This window comes from Scyliorhinus canicula, chromosome 17 (assembly GCF_902713615.1).
Source record: "Scyliorhinus canicula chromosome 17, sScyCan1.1, whole genome shotgun sequence".
NCBI classification, from domain to species: Eukaryota; Metazoa; Chordata; class Chondrichthyes; order Carcharhiniformes; family Scyliorhinidae; genus Scyliorhinus; species Scyliorhinus canicula.
Window position 1 is genome coordinate 29005467 of NC_052162.1, and position 19262 is coordinate 29024728.

The window sequence follows — 19262 nt, forward strand, 5'->3', positions numbered from 1 at the left end:
ATGTTATCTGAATAGAACTTCTGAAGCGCAATCTGCAAAATTAAAACATTGAATTGTATCTTGATTAATAAAGACAAACACGATTTTCTTGTCTCCAGAGGCCCGTAGCCCAGAGGGTCCCCCGGAAAATGCGCTGGGAATCCCTCGGAAGTCCCCACACACTGACTACATGGGAATTGATTTGGAAGTTTCAACTTCTGATGGACAATTCCCCTGTGTCTGGAACGCTCCGAGACTCTGAATTAAATTAGATGGTTCCGACTAAACATTAGAATTAAGTCCAGTTCTATCTCGTCGGCAACTAACCCCGGACTAGCCCTCTGAATCCTCCCGACCGTAGACTCTTGACTAAGCCCCTGCCCCCTAAACTACCCTCCCCACCCGACTAATCCCCATCTCTGACTAACCCACCACCTGACCAACTACCCTCCCAGCCCTCTGAGTACCACACTCTTGAGCATCTCCCTGCACCCCCAACTTCCTTCCCCACACCCCACTACATACCCACCCACGACTGCCTGCCTACCCTTCTTACCCCCTAATTAACCCCCACCCCCAACTACGCTACCACCCCAAAACTAACTTCCACACACTGCCGACCCCCAGAACCCCCCCTTACCCACCCAAATTTCCCAACTAAACCCCCCACCTACAACTTTCATGGAATCCCTATTATAGATTCCCCACATTGCAGAAGAAGGTTATTTAGCCCATCGGGTCTGCACTGATCCTCCAAAAGTGAAATCTACCCAGGTCCACTCCCCCCTCACCCCACTGTATGCCCGTAACACCACCTGCACATCCCTGGACATTAAGGAGCAACTTATCTTGGCCATCCAACCTCACCTGCACATCTTTGGATTGTGGGAAGACTGGGAGGAAATCCATGCAGACACGGGGAAAAAGTGCAAGCTCTGCACAGTCACGCAAGTCCAGAATTTAACCTGTGTCCTGGGCACTGTGCAGAAGCAGAGCTAACCACCATGCCAATCCACCCCCCCCCCCCCCCCCCCCCCCAAACTACCCACATCTTCCGACTACCCTTTTCCACTTCTAACCACCCGACAACCCTCCAATCCTCCTCCACCACCCGACACCTCCCCCATGACAACCTTGCCTGCCGACCTATCCTACCCCCTCACCGACTTACCTTACACATTTACGTTCTGTTCTAGCACATCAAAGTGACTGCGACGTTTAAACTTACAGAAATACGGCAGCTAGTGCTGTTACAAAAGGAGTTTGGCCTGGCTGCTTCCAACACTCCTACACGCCGAGTGAAGGACTCCAGGAGTGGGAACTTCCACATTTCTCAGTTGACCAGGGTCCGAGGTCCAGACAAGAAATGAGGAGCTCTCGTCTAAGGTAAGAAAATAGAAGCAAAGACGCAATTCGACAGTGATCGCCGTTCCATGCCAGATTTCGCCCAATGTAAAAAAAATACTGTGGGATGCAAAGGTTCAAAGAAGGTTAAGACACCAGGTGTGATGAAAATGACATGCCCTCACCTTTTGCCACAGACCATCCCGAAGGGCTAAACAGGAGCAAGCAGCTACAAACCAACAATTCCCCAGTTGGCCTTGGTGCAGGTCATGTGAGCTGATTCCATTGATAAATAGCTGTGGAGATTTGCACAGTTCCTAGGGGAGAGATTAAAAATGGAAAATTAATCTCAATATGAACACATTTCATTAAAGTTGGCTTCTGGTTAACATCATTGAGCTGATCATGGGACATTCATAAGTAAGGTCATCCATCCTTGAATAGAAAATGCAAGAAATATGAGAATGGGTGAGGGACGTGCTTGAGAGTGATGAGAAAATCAATGTAATTTCTCACGGATGTTGTGTCTGGAGAGGGGTGTCTTTCACTTTTAGAAAAAGGGTTCAACTCTTGACCCGAGAAAAAACAATCGACAAAAATTGACACCAAGCCTCATAAGGGACGGAATTCTCCCAGCCCGGGAACGGGCTGGAGAATCCCCGCAACCGACGCCAGCACCCGATTCTCCGCAGAGCAGAGAATCGCCGCCATTGGCACCGGTGCGTTTGGCGCAGCGGCGGTCATGGGCCGCTGTACGCGGCCGGGCCGCCGATTCTCTGGCCCGGATAGGCAGAGCGGCCGCTCTAAAAAGGCAGAGTCCCACCGGCGCGTCTGCACTTGGTCACAGCAGGCGGGAACTCTGCGCGCAGGGTCGGGGGGTGGCCTGTGGGAGGGGCAGGGGAGCTCCGACCCCGGGGCGGCCTCCGATGGGGCCTGGCCCGCGATCGGTGCCCATCGATCGGCGGGCCTGCCTCTTGCTCCCCGGGCCTATTTTCGTCTGCGCCAGCCCCTGAACTCCCGCGCCATGTTGCGTCGGGGCCTGCGCTTTGAGGGAGACCACCGCACATGCGCAGATTGGCGCCGGCACCACTGCGCATGCGCGGATCCCGCGGCGCACGGTTCGCGCCGGGATGGGAGGCTGGAGCCGCGTAAACTGGCGTTTCCTACGGCGGGACACTCTGCCGCCGAATGGGAGAATCCCGCCCATGGTCTTCCCAATATTTACTGAGGGAAATTTCTGCTCATAGTCCTGGAAGTTAGATACGTTTTGAGACAGTGGAGGGGTTGAAAGAGGTGCCAGTAAATCGTGCGTGATGTGATCAGTGTAACATAGGAAGTGACGCGTTTTTGGATGAGGCCACAGAGGATGCAGCATGTAGTTGAGAAACAGAATGGGGGGGGCAAGGAAAATACTTGGAGGAGAGGCAATGAATAGGTAAAGAAAAGGTTGGTGTGCAGGTTTAAAACAAAATACCTAGAAAACTTTATAATACATTAAGTAGAAACTTTCTGATTTCTAGGAGAATTTGGCTACTCTTTAGCCTCCACAGTAGGCAGAATTTGGAGCTAGGTTAGATCACGGGTGTAGAGATAGACAGTGATGGACCCATAGCACTTAGCTCAGCTTGTTCTTCAGTTCATGTTGTTTCCTATTGTAAGTTGTAGTAAACTCATCAAAGGACCAAAATGAACTGGACATGCTGGAACTGGACCTTCCATTTTAAATGGACAAATCAGGCGAACAACTGAATCAAGACAAACAGGCCATGAGGCATGAAGCAGTCAAAGAGGGGCAGTTGAAATGCAAATCACTTGTTACCCTGGCCAGATGGAAGCACAATACCTTAATGAGATAACGATTAAAGTTGTCTCCAGTGACCATTGTCAAGAGACCAGCAGAAACCAGAGACATTGCAAGCTTTTGTAAGGACACTGATTAAAATCAAATTACATTATGACATCTTTTGATTGGGGAACTTGATCACTTCCATCCTGTCAACAATCAGAAAGGCTTCCTTTGTCCTGGAACTCACCTGTGGGAGGGTCAGTGTTTGACCCATTCAGGGTTTTGCCCAGAAAAACTCAAGTCTGAGGAACTGTGGGAAGAACTCTACTCTCCTGCAAAGAACTCTACTCTCCTGCAAGGAACTCTACTCTCCTGCAAAGAACTCTCCTCTCCTGCAAGGAACTCTACTCTCCTGCAAAGAACTCTACTCTCCTGCAAAGAACTCTACTCTCCTGCAAGGAACTCTACTCTCCTGCAAAGAACTCTACTCTCCTGCAAAGAACTCTACTCTCCTGCAAAGAACTCTACTCTCCTGCAAAGAACTCTACTCTCCTGCAAAGAACTCTACTCTCCTGCAAAGAACTCTACTCTCTTGCCTGACACACACTTCGCCTTGCTGAAAACAGACCACGTGAACCGGAGGAACAACAGCCACAAGGACCGGCCAGCTTGGAAGAAGATCTAAAGAAATCTGTGTCAAAGTTTTTTTTAACTATCCTGTCCCTGGAGCGGTGAGTATATCCCTCCAGCTCACAGGAAACCCCTAATTAGCATAGCTTGTTGAGGTTTGGGGTGGGTGAGTGAATATATCTGTGTATCTGTGTTTGCGTCACTAAAGTAAATCTGTGTAAGCTGTAAGAATTTTCGATGTGTTGTTTAGTCTCTTATTTTACACAGTATTTTAAAATCGGTGTTTGTGTGTGTGGGTTAATCTGAGTTGCAGAAGACTTAATTTCTCTTGAATAAATCAATTATTTTTAAACTACCATTATTGTGGTCTCACCTTCCTTTCACTGTACGCTCTGGTCAAGTCACAATAATTGCCAGGACATAATCCCGTAATCAATGACCGGAAAAGGAAATCTGAGCGCTTCGAACACTCTTACTCAAGAGAGGCTACTGGTTAGGGATAAACAGTGCTCCCTCTTTCTCTCTCTCTCGTGAAGTTGCACTAGTGGGGCGCTTCTGGGTGACATTTCACCATCACAGGAGAGAGACTTACACAGGCGTAGGTGGCAGTCAAGATAACTGGTGTGGCATAAGGACAACCTCACTGGTTAGGTATAAACGGTGAGACTTGTTCCCTCTCTCTTGCGAAGCTGTCCCAGTGCGACACTTCCGGGTCGAGGTTTCAACACCTGCAGGAGAGAGACACCCACAGTTATCTGTGACACCTAATACCAGCCTGTTGCGGAGTAAAGAAAACCCTTTTCGTTACACTATCCTTGTCTGTACAGCTGATCAAGTTGTTACATTAAAAGGAGTACCTCCAAATTCAGATAAGTCTGAGAACTTGATAAGCAGTCTGATGGAACCATGATAAGTCAAGGGTTAGGACCTTTGATTTAAACCCTGGGCCTTCCAGCTCAGAGGGTAGCAACTGAGCCACTCAGGTTCATGAAACATGGCATTGGTGTCTTACAATCAACTCGGTCCCAAAGTCCCGAAAGACTTGTTAGGTGAATTGGACATTCTGAATTCTCACTTAGTGTACCTGAATAGGTGCCGGAGTGTGGCGACTAGAGGATTTTCACAGTAACTTCATTGCAGTGTTAATGTAAGCCTACTGTTAATAAAGTTTATTATTATTATATTATTTTTGCATAAAATAAAATAAACCTGGTTTAGCAGGTTTACCTGGTTTTACATGCTTTAGACAAGCTTTGGACATCAATAGACATTACTGGGCGGTCAGGGTTCCACCACTAATTTTGAACAGATAAAAGCTGCACATGGGTTGAGCTTATCCCCCCCTCTGGCTCAGTCTGATATTGGACTGTGCACCACAGTACTTCCCAAGCAACATAAAGGATTATTCACTTTTATGTCTAAATGATAACGTTATTTTCGTACCTAGGAGAAGTAAGATAATTGACATAATTATCTTTTCCAAGCAGCTGGCATATTAGAATACATTCTAAAAACACTTCACCTATTACAAAGGAATGGTAAGGTGATTGTTGTGCTTCAGGAATGAGTAGTGCTTCTCTTACCAGTCAATAAACTTAATTTGCTTTTCTGAAAATTATAGTATACAGTGTCATGAGAATGTCACTTTAAGAAATGTTTGGCTGCTCATGTTACTGCAGTGATGTCAGAGTGTGGGTGGAGCTGAGCTCTGACTCTGCTTTTTAGTTTCACTAAAAGCTTGGGTGTGTCTGTGTCTTTTTTGTTTCGTTTTCAGATTTGGAGCTAAAGCCAGACAAAGCAGCTGTTCTCTCTGCCATGAAAAGGCTATCTCTTGATCATTTGGTGAATTCAGAATTATAAATGTTCTGAGTAGTGACTTTAACCTGATGTGCTTCTGTTAAAGGTTATGTTTTTTGTAAGTCTTCTGGATGTTAAAAGGACAGCTTACGCATTACTTAGTGTTGTATTTTTTGGGGATTGTATTTGAATTAATGGTTGCTAAGGTGTTCACTGTTCGTTTTAAAAAGGTTAATTTGAGTTAATAGAATAAATATTGTTTTTCTTTAAAAAATACTTTTTCATTTCTGCTGTACCAGACCAAGAGTGGGCCGTGTGCTCCCCATACCACAATCTGTTAAAGTTGTGGGTCAGGTGAACTCCATGATACACTTTGGGGTTCTCTACACCCTGGCCCATAACAGCAGTAACTGATGGGCTACAATTTGGAAATAGATACATTTTCCACTTGGAATCAAGTTTTATTTAAGTTTTTGTGATTTATTTTCCAATTTAGGTACAAAACATTATTAGCTACTTTCTGCATGATGCAGATTAAAAAGAACAACTTTAAGTTTATTCATGACAGAAATCCGTGTGAGGTTGTTAGAATTTGTAGCACAAATTGATATGATGTAAAAGGATTTGAAGAGGGTCACCAGTTGACTGATCACTGAAAATTTGTACATTAATGTGGATAAATACAAGGTGACACATCAAATGATGATTAGCATCAATTCTGACGGGAAAACAGATCAACTGAAGCTGGAGGGGGATGGAAGAGCGGTGATTTGGAAGATGTTAATAGACCAGTCTTTGCAAATACATCTGTAGCATGACAGGCTATTGAGCATCTGGAAAACAGGATTTCAGGAGGCACAGGCAGAAGAATACGGCCTAGGAATTTTCCAGGAACAATGTTATGTACAGGCTCCAGTGGGTGAGAAATTTAATGTGAATAGAATCAATTCACTCTGAAGCAGGGGGCAGCACGGTGGCGCAGTGTGGTTAGCACTGGGACTACGGCGCTGAGGACCCGGGTTCGAATCCCGGCCCTGGGTCACTGTCCGTGTGGAGTTTGCACCCCCACAACCCAAAGATGTGCAGGGTAGGTGGATTGGCCACGCTAAATTGCCCCTTAATTGGAGAAAATATATAACTAATTGGGTCCTCTAAAAAAAAATTTTAAACATAAAAATTCACTCTGAAGTTCTAAAAGATTGTCTGGGTCCCATGTAGAAGCTTTCGACTCACCTTGCCATTATGGAGACCTCTTGCTGCCCAAATTCGTGCTTCTACCCACAGACATGTTGTAATTTCTGCCAGGTGCAAGCAAGAATTGGGGGTCTGGATATCAAAATGAGGCCTGCGAGTTAAAACCTCTATAGACTGCAACATGCAAACCTTAGAACTCCTGGCCACATCCAAACTTGACAGTGGGAACTTTGTCTACATTTGCAATCAAAAATGGGTGAGCACTGCTCAGATGTGACAATTGACTCTGATTTGTTGCAAATTATTTACTGAAAAATATATGGAATACTCAACACACTAGGCGCGATTTAATGCGCAAAACAACTGAGCTTCGTTTTGGGCCTGTGCCATGGGGGCACTCTTTCCTTCCACGCCAGCCACTGTAGGGCTCCGCTGTGGCATGCGCGGAGAAGAACCCCCCCGTGCATGCGTAGAAACACGCCAGCTGGTCTGCGCATGCGCGGAAACCACGCCTGCGGTTCTGCGCATGCGCCAACTCGCACTAGCCCTTCGGCGGCGGTTGGCACGGCGCCAACCCCTCAGGTGCCAGCCTAGCGCCCGGGAGTGCAGAGCATTCGTAACATCCAGTTGGCCCGACGCTGGAGCGGTTCGCGCCACTCTTGGCGCCGGTATCAGGCCATCCGGACAGTTGTGGGAGAATACCACCCCATGTTTCTGAACTGGCAGAGAGCCTGGATGGACCTATGTATAGGAGAACCATTACAGACTGCGCAAGCAAAGTCCAGAACCAACCAACTCTTTCTCCTGAAAGGAAAAGGCAGAACCGACCAACTCTCTCTCCTGGAACGACAGAGACCTGAAAGCAAACCACAAACTGAAAGCAAAGTTTGATGTGAAATAAGGAGTCTCTCCAGGAACATCTGTGAGTATGGCATTTCTAAACTACAGAAAACTTAAATAAATGAATATGCAAAGAAGACCAATACAGGCTGCAAACCAAAAGCATTAATTTGTCAGCTGGCTGTTAAGAAAGGTGTGCAAAAATCCATAATCTAGAACAAAGATTCTTTCTTCCCTCCATGGTTTACCTCTTTCCACCCCTCTGTGCTTGTCTGTCTTGTGTATGTTATAGAGGGTGGATGCAAGTTAAAGTGGGCACGAGATATTAGCTTGTCATTAACCAGCTATCCGGTAAAGCCTTGTGGTGGTATCACCTGGTGACTCTGAAAAGCAATATTATCATTAATAACGGCCACATCTAGTTAATTTGGCAACATTATTGGTGATGCTGGTGGGATAGTATTCCACTCATTAAAAAGAGCAACAGGGGCACATGGGCAAGTTCTATAGCTCAGGCTTTTGTAACAATACCAAAAATAATTCCAGATAGATCTGAACATTGAAGTTGTTTAAATCTGTTGTATTCTGGACTTGTAGAAGGTGAGGCTTTTTCAAATCACTGTCTTCAATCACTGCTTGATAAGCATCTCTGATCCTGGTCGCTGTCCACTCCAACCCTCACGGCGACGTCACAGCATAAAATAGTACAACTATCCATGCATTGGCAGCAAACATAGCCGTTATCAAATGGTAAATGCTTCTGATCACCTGATCATACTCTGATTGCCACTAGGGGTCAGATAACTGGGAAGCTGGCCCACCAAAGACAAACGCCAGATGAGTAAAATTAGTGAGAGAATTCCCCAAATGTCACTCGAATACACAAAAGGAGGTTTCTGTGGCATTTTAAAACATTGTTCAACAGCTCCTTTTTTAAAACATTTTGGGTTGTGACTTCCTTGGCAGTGACAATCATCACCGGATTGCCACTCTGTTTCCAATTACTGACTCAAAATTTCTTCCCTACCTGTCTCACCTGACCTTCCAACTCAGGCCGGGTGAGATCCAGGCAGCGCAGCAGTCGTCAAAGCTGAAGTGCAGGAGAGGCAAACTGAAGGAGGACATGCCCCCTTTTTTTTTTACAGCACTAGCTACTGTAAATCAGGTGAGTTTAAAGGTCCAGTGTAATTACTAGGGAGAAGGTAAATGCCTAAGGTAAGTGGATACGGTTTGTGGGGGTGGGGTGGGACATAACAGGGTGGGGGGAGGGGGGGAGTCAGACAATCGGGGGGGAGGTTTGGACATTGGGGAGTGTGTTGAAAATCGGGGTGGTGGGGGTGGTCGGACATCGTGGAGGGGTTAGACATCAGTGGGATGGGGGTTGGACATGGGGGCTGGTGTGGAGATTGTGGAGGGGGAGTCGTGGTTTGGCCTGCAGGAGGACATGAAGTAGGGGCCTGTGGGGAATACCGTGGAGGGGAAGTCATTCAGAGATGGGTAGTTGTGGTGGGGGGAGGGGGGGGGGGGGAGGTGCGGGGGTGTTCTCGGGGGTTGGGAAGTTAATCTCATTTTCAGATGGTTCCCAGCACAGGGTAATTTGCGAGGGGACGTTAGTGCTCCTGGGCAATTGCATGCAAATCCTTCCCTTCGAAGGTCTGAAAGAGTTTCCCCAGTACATCTTTGAGGTAATCCTGAATCCAAAGCTGGGAAACTCGGGAGCTCCATTTTATTTATGTTCCTTTTTTGATGAAGGCATTAAAATATTGACTGTATTCTCCAGTGCCCCAGCCGCATGTTTCTCATGGCGTGCCATTCGCTAGTAGCCGGATTGTGCACACCCGCCACCTTGTCAATGGGATTTCTCATTGAAGCCACCCCATGCCACCAGGAAATCCTGAGCGAGGGTACGCTGCCGGCAGGAACAGAAAATCCCAACGGCCGGAGAATTCTGGCTTTAAATGTTGAAATAATTATTGTGTTAATTACAGCAATTAACAAGCAGCTTTAGTAAAAGCAGAGTATTTATCATCCTTGCAATTCCTCTCTATTGGTTCTTCCAAATCTTTCTCTGTTAATCACATGAGCTGCTTTCTCAGCATTCCGCCATCCCAGCACAGGCAGAAAACTGACATCTTGTGAAAATCCCTGGATTACAAGGATTTTCTTTTCTTTTGAAGATCAAGAACTCCTCTCACGGATGGCATCGTCCTTCAAGGTTTGACTGAATTTGGCATCAAAGTAATCTTAAATCCCACATCACAGTAAACTCTCTATTTGTCTCACAGTCATGGAACTCAGAGCTGCCTGCATGTAGTATCTTCGGAATTATGAATAACTGACTTCTACACTGCACCAAGAAATCATTCACGAACACTGAAGTACCACAGAATTTGTACCTTCTTCTGCAACAATACATTTTAAATCTGTCCCAACGATAAAAAAAATACTTGTTTCGTTCCCTGTTTTCCTTAGGCTTCTAATTTAATGGAACCCCAGCTATGAAGCTACTTAAAATATGTATGAACTAAGGAGAATATTCCTGGGTTGTGCACCTTGGGGTTCTCCATGTGACGTTATTTCATTACACTGTGACATCTGGGAGGGATCAGGCAGTCACCATTGCAGAGGAGCAACTGCTAGTGATCTCAAAGGGCATTGTAGACTTTGAGAGCAGCCCACTCCACAGCATAACAAATCTTACACAGGTCTAAGTACCTCGGTGCCTGTAACTACTGAGTTGAAGCCATTTGGACCCTGTGAGATGTTGAAGTATGCAGTAACCGACTCTGTTGTGTGTTTTGATTTCAGAAAAGAAAGTTTGCAATGATTGTCATTTTGGCTTTATTCTGGGAATCTTAGTTTTAAGAGTTCCAGTTAGCAAGAGTCTCCCACCCACACCCCTCCAAACAGCCAAACACATATTTGTTTAATTCAGTATACCATTAACTCTCAATGTTCCAGTGAGTGAAGATACGTGCCAGCAACTGGACTAAATTGCATACTTAAAATTGATCAGTTTGGATAAGGTTAAAATCATACTGTGTGACATTAGTAAACGATATGCTGACACTGTTTATGAAACTCCTTTGCCCAATGGGAGGAAATGTCTTCCCACAGCAGAGCTTAGGCAGTCAGTTTGTGATCGTGCTTTGCCTTGTTGGGTGAAGAGGTGCCACATGGCATGGTTCGTGACAATTCTTCCCACGCACCGATGCCAATTTGTCCCCTTTTTATTGAGGCCTTCAGAACACCTTTAAATCACTTTCTCTGGCCCCCTTGAGACTGGGTTCTATCCTTCGATTCTGAAATGAGCTCCTGCTTTGAATGTCAATTATTTGGCATGCAGACAACGAGAAATTGCGACTAAGTAATTTCAAGCAATAACTTACCCAGTTTATGAAAAACATACTGAACTGTTGAAAAGTGGTCTTTTTTTTAAGGGGCAAGAAAAATGCATTGCCTAAAGATGGGTGCCACAAGTCACCTGATGTCTGAAATTGTAATTGGACCATCTCTGAATAGTTACTATATTTGTTGCACTGCAGATATGCCCTGACATGTTGTTTGATGACCTGCGTTCTGTGGTAACGGGATTCATGGGGGTCGACTTGTGAGTGGGGGTGTGTGCTGCCTGTGCAGTCGGTGCTGCGGGTACTTTTCTTTTTGGGGCATGGTGGGTTCGATTTTGATTTCCCATGTCCTCTACTTATCTTTGGGTGCTTTTGTTTAACTCTTGCCAATCGGGAGCATCTTCCTCATCTAAATTCTGCCCAAATGTGTACCTAAAGCCATTCTGTACTGAGAGTAGCGACTGTAGCTTTTCGATCTTCTGTCAGCATTATCATGGTCAACGGTACTCTGCCTCTGTTCCTTAGTGGAGTTGTGGAGCGCTCTCAAAGCTGCTTTTAAATCTGTGCATTTACTAGTTAGCTGGGCGACCTGTTGTTCTGCTTCCTCTCTTACCAGGACTGCGCGCTGTGTATCTTGGTAGGCTTTATCGTATTGGGTCTGGAAGCTACTAAGGAGAACTAGACAAGATTGATGTGCACATTTTACATCGGCCATTTCTTTATCCTTAGCTGCTAACTGTTCTCGGAGTTGCTTAATTATCTTCTCGCTTTCGTTACTGTTTCCCTCGTTCTTTTCTTCCTTCTCAATTAACTGCCTACACAGCATCTTCACGACCTCCTCTGTGCCTCGCAACTGTGCCAAACAGGACAAGATTGCCCTACGTTATTTTTGCGAACCTCGCTTAGGTTCTCCCACCAAGTCTGTCCTAACTTTCCTGGGCATGACTCATCATGAGCGCAAAAATTCGACCAAAGGGGCCATCGTTTCCCCTTTAAATATTTCCTTAACTCTTCCTCCCATATGGGGCATTGCTCTACACTGTTGTCGGGTTCCTGTGGATTCATCAATCTTTCCATTGCTTTAGTGGCCATTACTTCTCTTATCTCTTTCTCTACTTTTAATTTGGGACAGGGGAATAAGGCGCTGATTTGAACAGCGGGTATGGCTTAAGCTACTTTCCGCTCACGAACCCTTGATAGTTGTACACAATTCTAATGAGTTTACCTTACTCTTCCTGTTAGGTACGCATGCGATTTAGTACACACTTCTGAAAGTCGGTTATTTGGTCGAGATGGGACTTGCACTTGTTCTTTCTCTTTCTCGCTATTGGATTCAAAGTTTGTGGGTTCTCTTGGAGTGACAACACTTCTAATCGAGTTAAACTACACCTACAATAACCTATATTTAACTTCAGGGCGACTGGCACTGTGCAAATGGATAAGGCCTTTATCTGGATTTCACTTGGCTGGTTCGAAGAAAGTGGCTGTCTCTGCTGGGCTCATCCGTCAGGTAGTGATCGTTGGTCTTGAACTTAGCTGGCTGTTCCTGCTGCAATTGGGCTGGCACAGGCCGGATCCAAGAGAGACAGAACACATGGCTGCGCTCGCTTTTATTCCCCTGGGATGACAATATTATTGTAGGCTAAAGCCTTTGTCCTGTTCCGGAGACCTCTGCAATTGAAGAGTCAGTTGCACAAGTTTTGAAAGTCTGCACAGGCATAGCTATTTCCGCGTTGGATCTCCTATTCAATGATGATCTTTTGAGAAAGGTAGTTGTCGCGATGCGAGTAGTGTTCGACGACTTCTAAAATCTCCCTGTCAATAATAATAGCTGGAGATGTAGGTTCATTGCCAGAGAGAGAGCTGGGGGAGTCTTTGGTCTTACTGATGTTGAGTGAGAGACCAAGGGAGTAATTCTAAGTGTGGTAGTGAGTGGGAACTACCGTCAGCTTTCTGGCGCTCAGCCTGGTGAGGCCATCACCACAATCAAACATTAATTGGTCCACTTAAGGAGCCCCCACAGACTTCACGCCTCAAATCCTTACCAGCCTTACCAGCCGATTCACCGGGACCACGCTTGCCAGCCTCCCCTAACAAGGTAGAGCGGCACATAAACTATTCACTGCACAACCAACCCCACATAGCTCTCAGTAATGGCGCCAAGACAACTGGTCTGACAATTTGGGGATGGAGACCTGGGGAGGCTCCTCGAGGCGGTTGAAACCAGGAGGGATGTCCTGTTCCCCCAAGAGTCCCAGAGTGCATGCCACAGGGAAGCTAGTGCTGCCTGGGAGGAGGTGGCAATGGCTGCCAGCTCGGGCAGCATCACTAGGAGGACAGACATCCAGTGCGGCAAGAAGGTCAACAACCTACACCGGGCCAGGTGAGTTGGCACCGAACCCCCACAAGAATGCACCTGGCACTGGCCCCGCCCAGCAACGTGCCATGCCCAGTGCCACCCATGCCGCCTATGCCATCTACTCCCCAATCCCCCTCCCAGGAACCTTTTCTCCCTTCACCTGAAGGCATGGCTCAGCCATGAGGGCCTCGGTAGATTGTCCAAGTCACTGGAGTACATGAACCAGTACCAGGCAGACATTGATGAGGTGCTGCAGGACATGTACCAGTCTCAGATGGGAATAGCTGATGTACTGTGGAGCTTGTCCCAGTCGCAGGTGTACATTGAAGAGCGTAGCCCAGTCACTGAGGAGCATCGCCGAGAGCGTCGAAACCATGGTGCAGACATTGGGGAGTCACCAAGGCTGGTAGAGCCAGATGACGCAAGGGCAGTTGGGGCTCAGTCCAGCTGCCTCTCCATCCTGAAGTGAACCCCAGGACCCTATGGGCACCGACCGGAAGAAGAGGATGCTGAGTGCCAAGGTGTTCTATGGAGTGGCGATGGTGGACACCAGCTCGCCCCAAGTTCCACCCCGCTGACAATGCCACGTCTCGCAGTCAGCACCCAGATCAGGGTGACAAGGCTCTGCATGTGCGCCGGGCCGTCCAGCCCCAGAGCCCCCAGAGGACGCCAGGTGGGGCATCGAAAGCCAAGGGATGAGGTAAGGGGCAGGCTGCCTCCACCTCAGATGTGCATCTTGGGGGAACAGTTAAACGCAGCGGTAGAGCACGGAAGGCTCCTCAAGGATCGCTGAGTGCGCACTGGGGGAGGGGAGTGGTGTGGTAGGGAATAAGAGGGGGAGTGTGCATTATGAGGGTGAGGGGCGGTGGGGAGACTGGGGCAGTGGTGGACACTTATGTGAGATACATTAAAAAAACCTTCACCACAATCAGTACGATGCCTCTGGAACGTTCTTCTGTTACACATGCTGACCTTGAAACCCTTCCCCATCTCCCCAGACATGGGGTCCTGGACCCCCTTCCCCTACTGGGCACACTGCGTGCAGGTGATTGGTGTGAGTGAGCACTAAGCTGATAAGCTGGTGCCAGACTACGGCATCGATTGAGGAGCACCAGCGCTCAGCTCCCTGTGAGTATTCATCACGTCTGCCCTTGACAGTAACCCACTAACAGTGCTGACACAGTCTCAGCACCCTGGATTGATGTAACACAGACCTGGGGAGGATGGGAAATGGGAGAGGGGGAAGGGGAGTTTTGAGGGACTAGGCCATATCCTTCGACAATGAGGGCCTCCCTGGCCTCCCAGGCTGGCCGACCCTGGCCGCTACCGCCTGTACTCCAGCCGGTCCTCCAGTTCCTCCCAGCGATCATCCTCCAGCCGCTGCTGGTCTGGCGCCTCCTCATCGTCCTTGTCTTCCTCCTTGGAGGTGGCCACATGTTCCCCGCTGCTGTACCAGGTTCTGGAGGACACAGCAGACCACCACAAAGCGGACGGCCCTCGGGGGGGGGGGGGGGGGTGGATGGGGTGTACTGCAGGGCATGTCTTCCACCTTAGGCCCCTCCATTTCCCCAATGATCCACCCCCCAACTTATCACTCCCTGCCCACGCACACCCAGCTGCGGTGGGGGCCCCTGGTCACCGGACCCCAGATCCTGTACCCCAGACATCTGCACATAACGTTTCCTTGACCAAGCATTGGTCCCCTCCCCATTGCATTCACCCATCCTCTTGCTGCAGACATGTCCCAGGGAGTGGAGTCCATTCCCTGGTTGTTCGGATATGGCCTGCTGTGTTTGTGGTGTTGCCTCCCGCAGTGTTCAGACACAGTTTCCAGGCATCATAGTCTGATTGAGATGCTAGGGAACCGCATCTTGAGCACACCGATGCACCGCTCAATGACAGACCGGGTGGTCTCATGGATCTCGTTGTACTGGGTCTCCGCATTGGTCACTGGCCTCCATACTGGCGTCAATAACCAGATGCCAATCTGGTACCCCTTATCTCCCAAGAGCCAACCGGCCATCCTGGCGTGGTCCCCAAAGTGGCCGGGGATGTCTGACTGCCACAGGATGTAGCTGTCATGCACACTTCTTGGGAATTATTCACACACGTGCGTTATCGCAAGGTGGTGGTCGCACACGAGCTGGATGTTCAGGGAATGAAAACCTTTTCTGTTGACTTGGGGTACTCGCAGATAGCCCACTGAGTGCAAAGCACTTTCAGCCCCTGGACCTTGCTCGAAAGACCAGCGATGCTTGTACACCCTGGGCCGCCGCTGGCCTCTCCCTCGGGTCCCACCCTGCCCTGATGGGCGGCCAGGTCCTCAGCCACCCAATCTCCTCGACTCTCTGTCTCCTTCTCCAGCACCTGGCAGCCCGGCCTGCCAGCAGCACCATGAGGGCACATTCAGCGAGGTCCAAAATATCGTCCATACTGTTCAATATCTGTAAGGAATTGGGAGAGGGTGTGAGACTGACAAACAGTGATGTCTTCTACCCTGAGACCATCCATCCCCTGCACGCCCAAACGCAGCTTAACACGCCCTTCCTACGCACCCCCGGCTGCAATGGAGGCCCCCGCTCACTGAAACCCAGCCCCTGTACCCCAGACACCTGCACATAACATTACTTGGACCGGGCTCCAGTCCCCTCCTCATTGCAGTCACCCATCCTTCAGCCACGGACATGTCTCCGGGGCTGGGGCCTATCCCCTGGGTGTTCGGATGCTGGCTGCTGTATGTGTGGTGTTGCCTCCTGCAGTGTTCAAGCCCAGTGTCCAGGCATGACGGTCTGATTGGGATGCTAGGCAATAACTCCCACAAGCTACATGACACGCCCACCCATAGGAATCCACTTCGGATGTGCGAAGTGCTCACTTAACCACAATTGCCAATTCCCTATTAGCTTCAGCCGCACGGCCAGAGGCCTCCACGGTTACTGGAGGTTATGGGTTGTCGATGGGGCAGACAGGCAGGGACTAGAGTTGCCCCTGGAACGGGTACACACAACTCAGGGGGTTGGCATGGTGGACCCGCGCACGGTTGCACACCCAGCAGAGACCCCCCCCCCCACCAGCTCTGATAACCCCACTCCCCCATGGTCACCCACCCCAAACAAGACTAGACTCCCCGGTTGCCACACCTCACCCCCCCTCCCCCACTGAGCACAGGGGCAGCAAGCCCAATGCTCCCGGGCTCATTGCCTGTGATCAAAGATGGCAACTCACCTTGTCGGCTCCCCGCAGCAGCCCATCCTTCAGCATCACGTATTTAAAAAGGAGCAATCAGCACACATGCGACAACTTGCTGCGGAGGTGACTGGATCATGGGAGGTCGTTGCATATGGGGTGGCTCCGATTAATTGCATGGAACTAAGGCTTAGGCAGTGATTATTGATTTCTCTCCACGCTACGATTTTGCCTACGAAAGCAGGCTGGTTGCATTGCGAACGTTTTGGTGCCTGGCGTGGTATTTGTTTTGCTGCTTTTTGGGCGCAGCATGGCCGTTAGATCTTGCTGAAGAAAGGTATTTTGTCAAAGCTTTTCATCTAGCACTCATCAGGACAATTGTAAAGACTACCAATGTCAGGGGAAACAACAACTTTATACTGATTGGTTGGCAAAATGACTCTGGTAGTGGCATTGCCATGGAGGATGCACCACGAGACGGTGACTGGCAGTTAACTGCGAAGAATTGTTTGAACTTTAAACCAGGCAACCTGACTCTGACTTGTCAGTGGGATGAATCAGCGAATGGCTGTCACTAATTTTGTTTTGTTGAAACAGTTGCAGTGTGTGTACATTTTTTTTTGGCTGCAAAGAATAGGACCTTGAGTATTGATTACGTAGCTTCCAATGCACACAAATTCACCGCACTGCGAGTCCAACTGACGATCTGAAATTGGTTGTCAGCGTAATTGTTAGCACCCTGAGGATTATTTATGAAGTGTATATTTTTGAAGTGTAGGCACTGCTGTAAGGTAAGAAACATGGCAGCCATTTTGTGATCAGCAAGCGCCCACAAACAAAAATATGATAATGACTAAACGATCTGTTTCTTCCTATGATATTGATTGAGGGATAAATATTGCCATGGTACCCTTTACTGTCTCAGTTTAAAATCTCATCAGAAAGGTGGCACCACCAACAGTGCAGTGTTTCCTCAGTACTGCGCTGGAGTGCCAACCTGGATTTTTATGCTCAAGCCCTTGAGTGGAACACAAAACCTTGTGACTGAGAGATGAGAATGCTGCCAATTGAGTCATAGCCAAAACAGTTTCATGCCAACCTTAAGCTTGGAGTGTGAATAAAGTGTTGAGGACTAAATTGATTCCAAATTGTAGTAGAATGAGATGATAGCCTTGAAATAATCTCGCCCTAACTTATTCTGGAGACAGGTTAAACCCTGATGTTAGATACAAGCTGCATTTGTATTAAAACGTCTTGATACCAACACTAGTTATATTGTGAATCTCGACAAGGTCACCTTCCTTGTTAAATATGCAACAAATGGAAGAAGCCCCTGTTAATAGATTGTTCATGATTCTTTAATCCTTTCTGAAAAAGCTGATACTTATTGGTTTACAGCTCCATGAACAAAGAACACAGAACAGTACAGCACAGGAACAGGCCCTTCGGCCCTCCAAGTCTGTGCCGATCATGTGTCCTATCTAGGCCAACCTCTTGTATCCTTCTATACCCCATCTATTCATGTGTCGATCCAGATACATCTGCTTGCAGTCTTCCAGTATCTTACCCAAATGGGCCCTCATCCAATACTAATGCTTCAGCAGACTGTTTAACTCTGGGAAAGCATTATAGACAAGCCAGTCTGCAAGCAAATTTCATTTTTATCCTCCTTTGTAGCTGATTTCAAGCCTTCTTATGGTCTTGATTTCATCCAGTGTGACTGGAACAATTGGTGGCAGGAATAGTGTATTCAAACTTGAACATCGCTGGCAGTAAAGCAAAAGGAATCTGTGGCCCTCAACAGTGTATCTAAGCGGGCAACCAAGCAAGCATCACAATAAATGCTAACATTTGGCCAACTTTGGTGACCCAAAATTTTCGAATATCCCAGAGTTTTCAAAAACAGATTTTGAGAAAAGATAAGTACATTTTGAAAGAGATGAGAATGGACAGTAATAAGGGCCTGACTCACGAGCAACAGTAAACAATGTAACCAAGTGTACCTTATATTTTCCTTTCTTTGTGTAGTGCTTTTGCCTTCTCCATCCACTTTTCAATCCTCTCCTTTCTCTCAATGACTAGATTCATTTACAAGCGTATGGGAATGTTGAACAGTAGATGTACAGCTGGTCCATCCATATATGGCATGTTTCTTTCCTTCACTTTCTGTCTGCCTGTCCTGATTTCCTCCTCTACTGCTCTATTGCATTCATGTGTTTTTAGCTTCATTGGAGAAACGGAATAGGCTTGGCAGATAACCAAAGCAGCTCAGTAAGTTCAGTTGCCTACTGGGTTGCTGACGTTCCAATATAATAATACACAATAGTATAGAATGTCAATATAATTAAAAATAACGTTGATGTAACGTTTATGTGGAGTTCATTGGAGGAAGGTTAGGGGGCAATTTTCAGTTTCACCCTTGGGTAATAAAGTGGCTGAATGGATTTCACTGCAAACATCATGAATATTCCTGAAGAGATGGTCGGTCCCCTGTGCCGCGTTATTGCCCAGATGGCAAAATTGAAAATTACCTTCGGGCACTCAGTTACGAAGAAACGACTTCAACAAATAAATCTCCTGACAACATTAATGGACTTCACATAGAATAAAAAGTTCTAAGCCCGGTATTACATAGGAGAATCCGCAAAGCCTGATTCAAATCAAGGAATTTTCTTTTTAAATCTTTCATGGCATGCTGGTACCACTGGTAAGGCCAACATTTGTTACTCATGGCTATAATTGTCCTTGAGAAGTTTATCTGTTTTGTGGGGCTATTGTTTAATTTCATAGAATTTAT

At 47.5% G+C, this 19262-nt stretch overlaps 1 protein-coding gene across 1 annotated transcript in view; it reads right to left on the reverse strand.

Moving 5' to 3' along the window:
- The window catches only part of LOC119952038 (calpain-5-like), a 184022-nt gene that overhangs the window by 60709 nt on the left and 104051 nt on the right, over positions 1-19262 (reverse strand). Inside the window, exon 2 of the mRNA XM_038775525.1 lies at positions 1509-1640. Within this exon, the coding sequence (XP_038631453.1) occupies positions 1509-1640 (132 nt within the window). The remainder of the gene's footprint in view (positions 1-1508; positions 1641-19262) is intronic.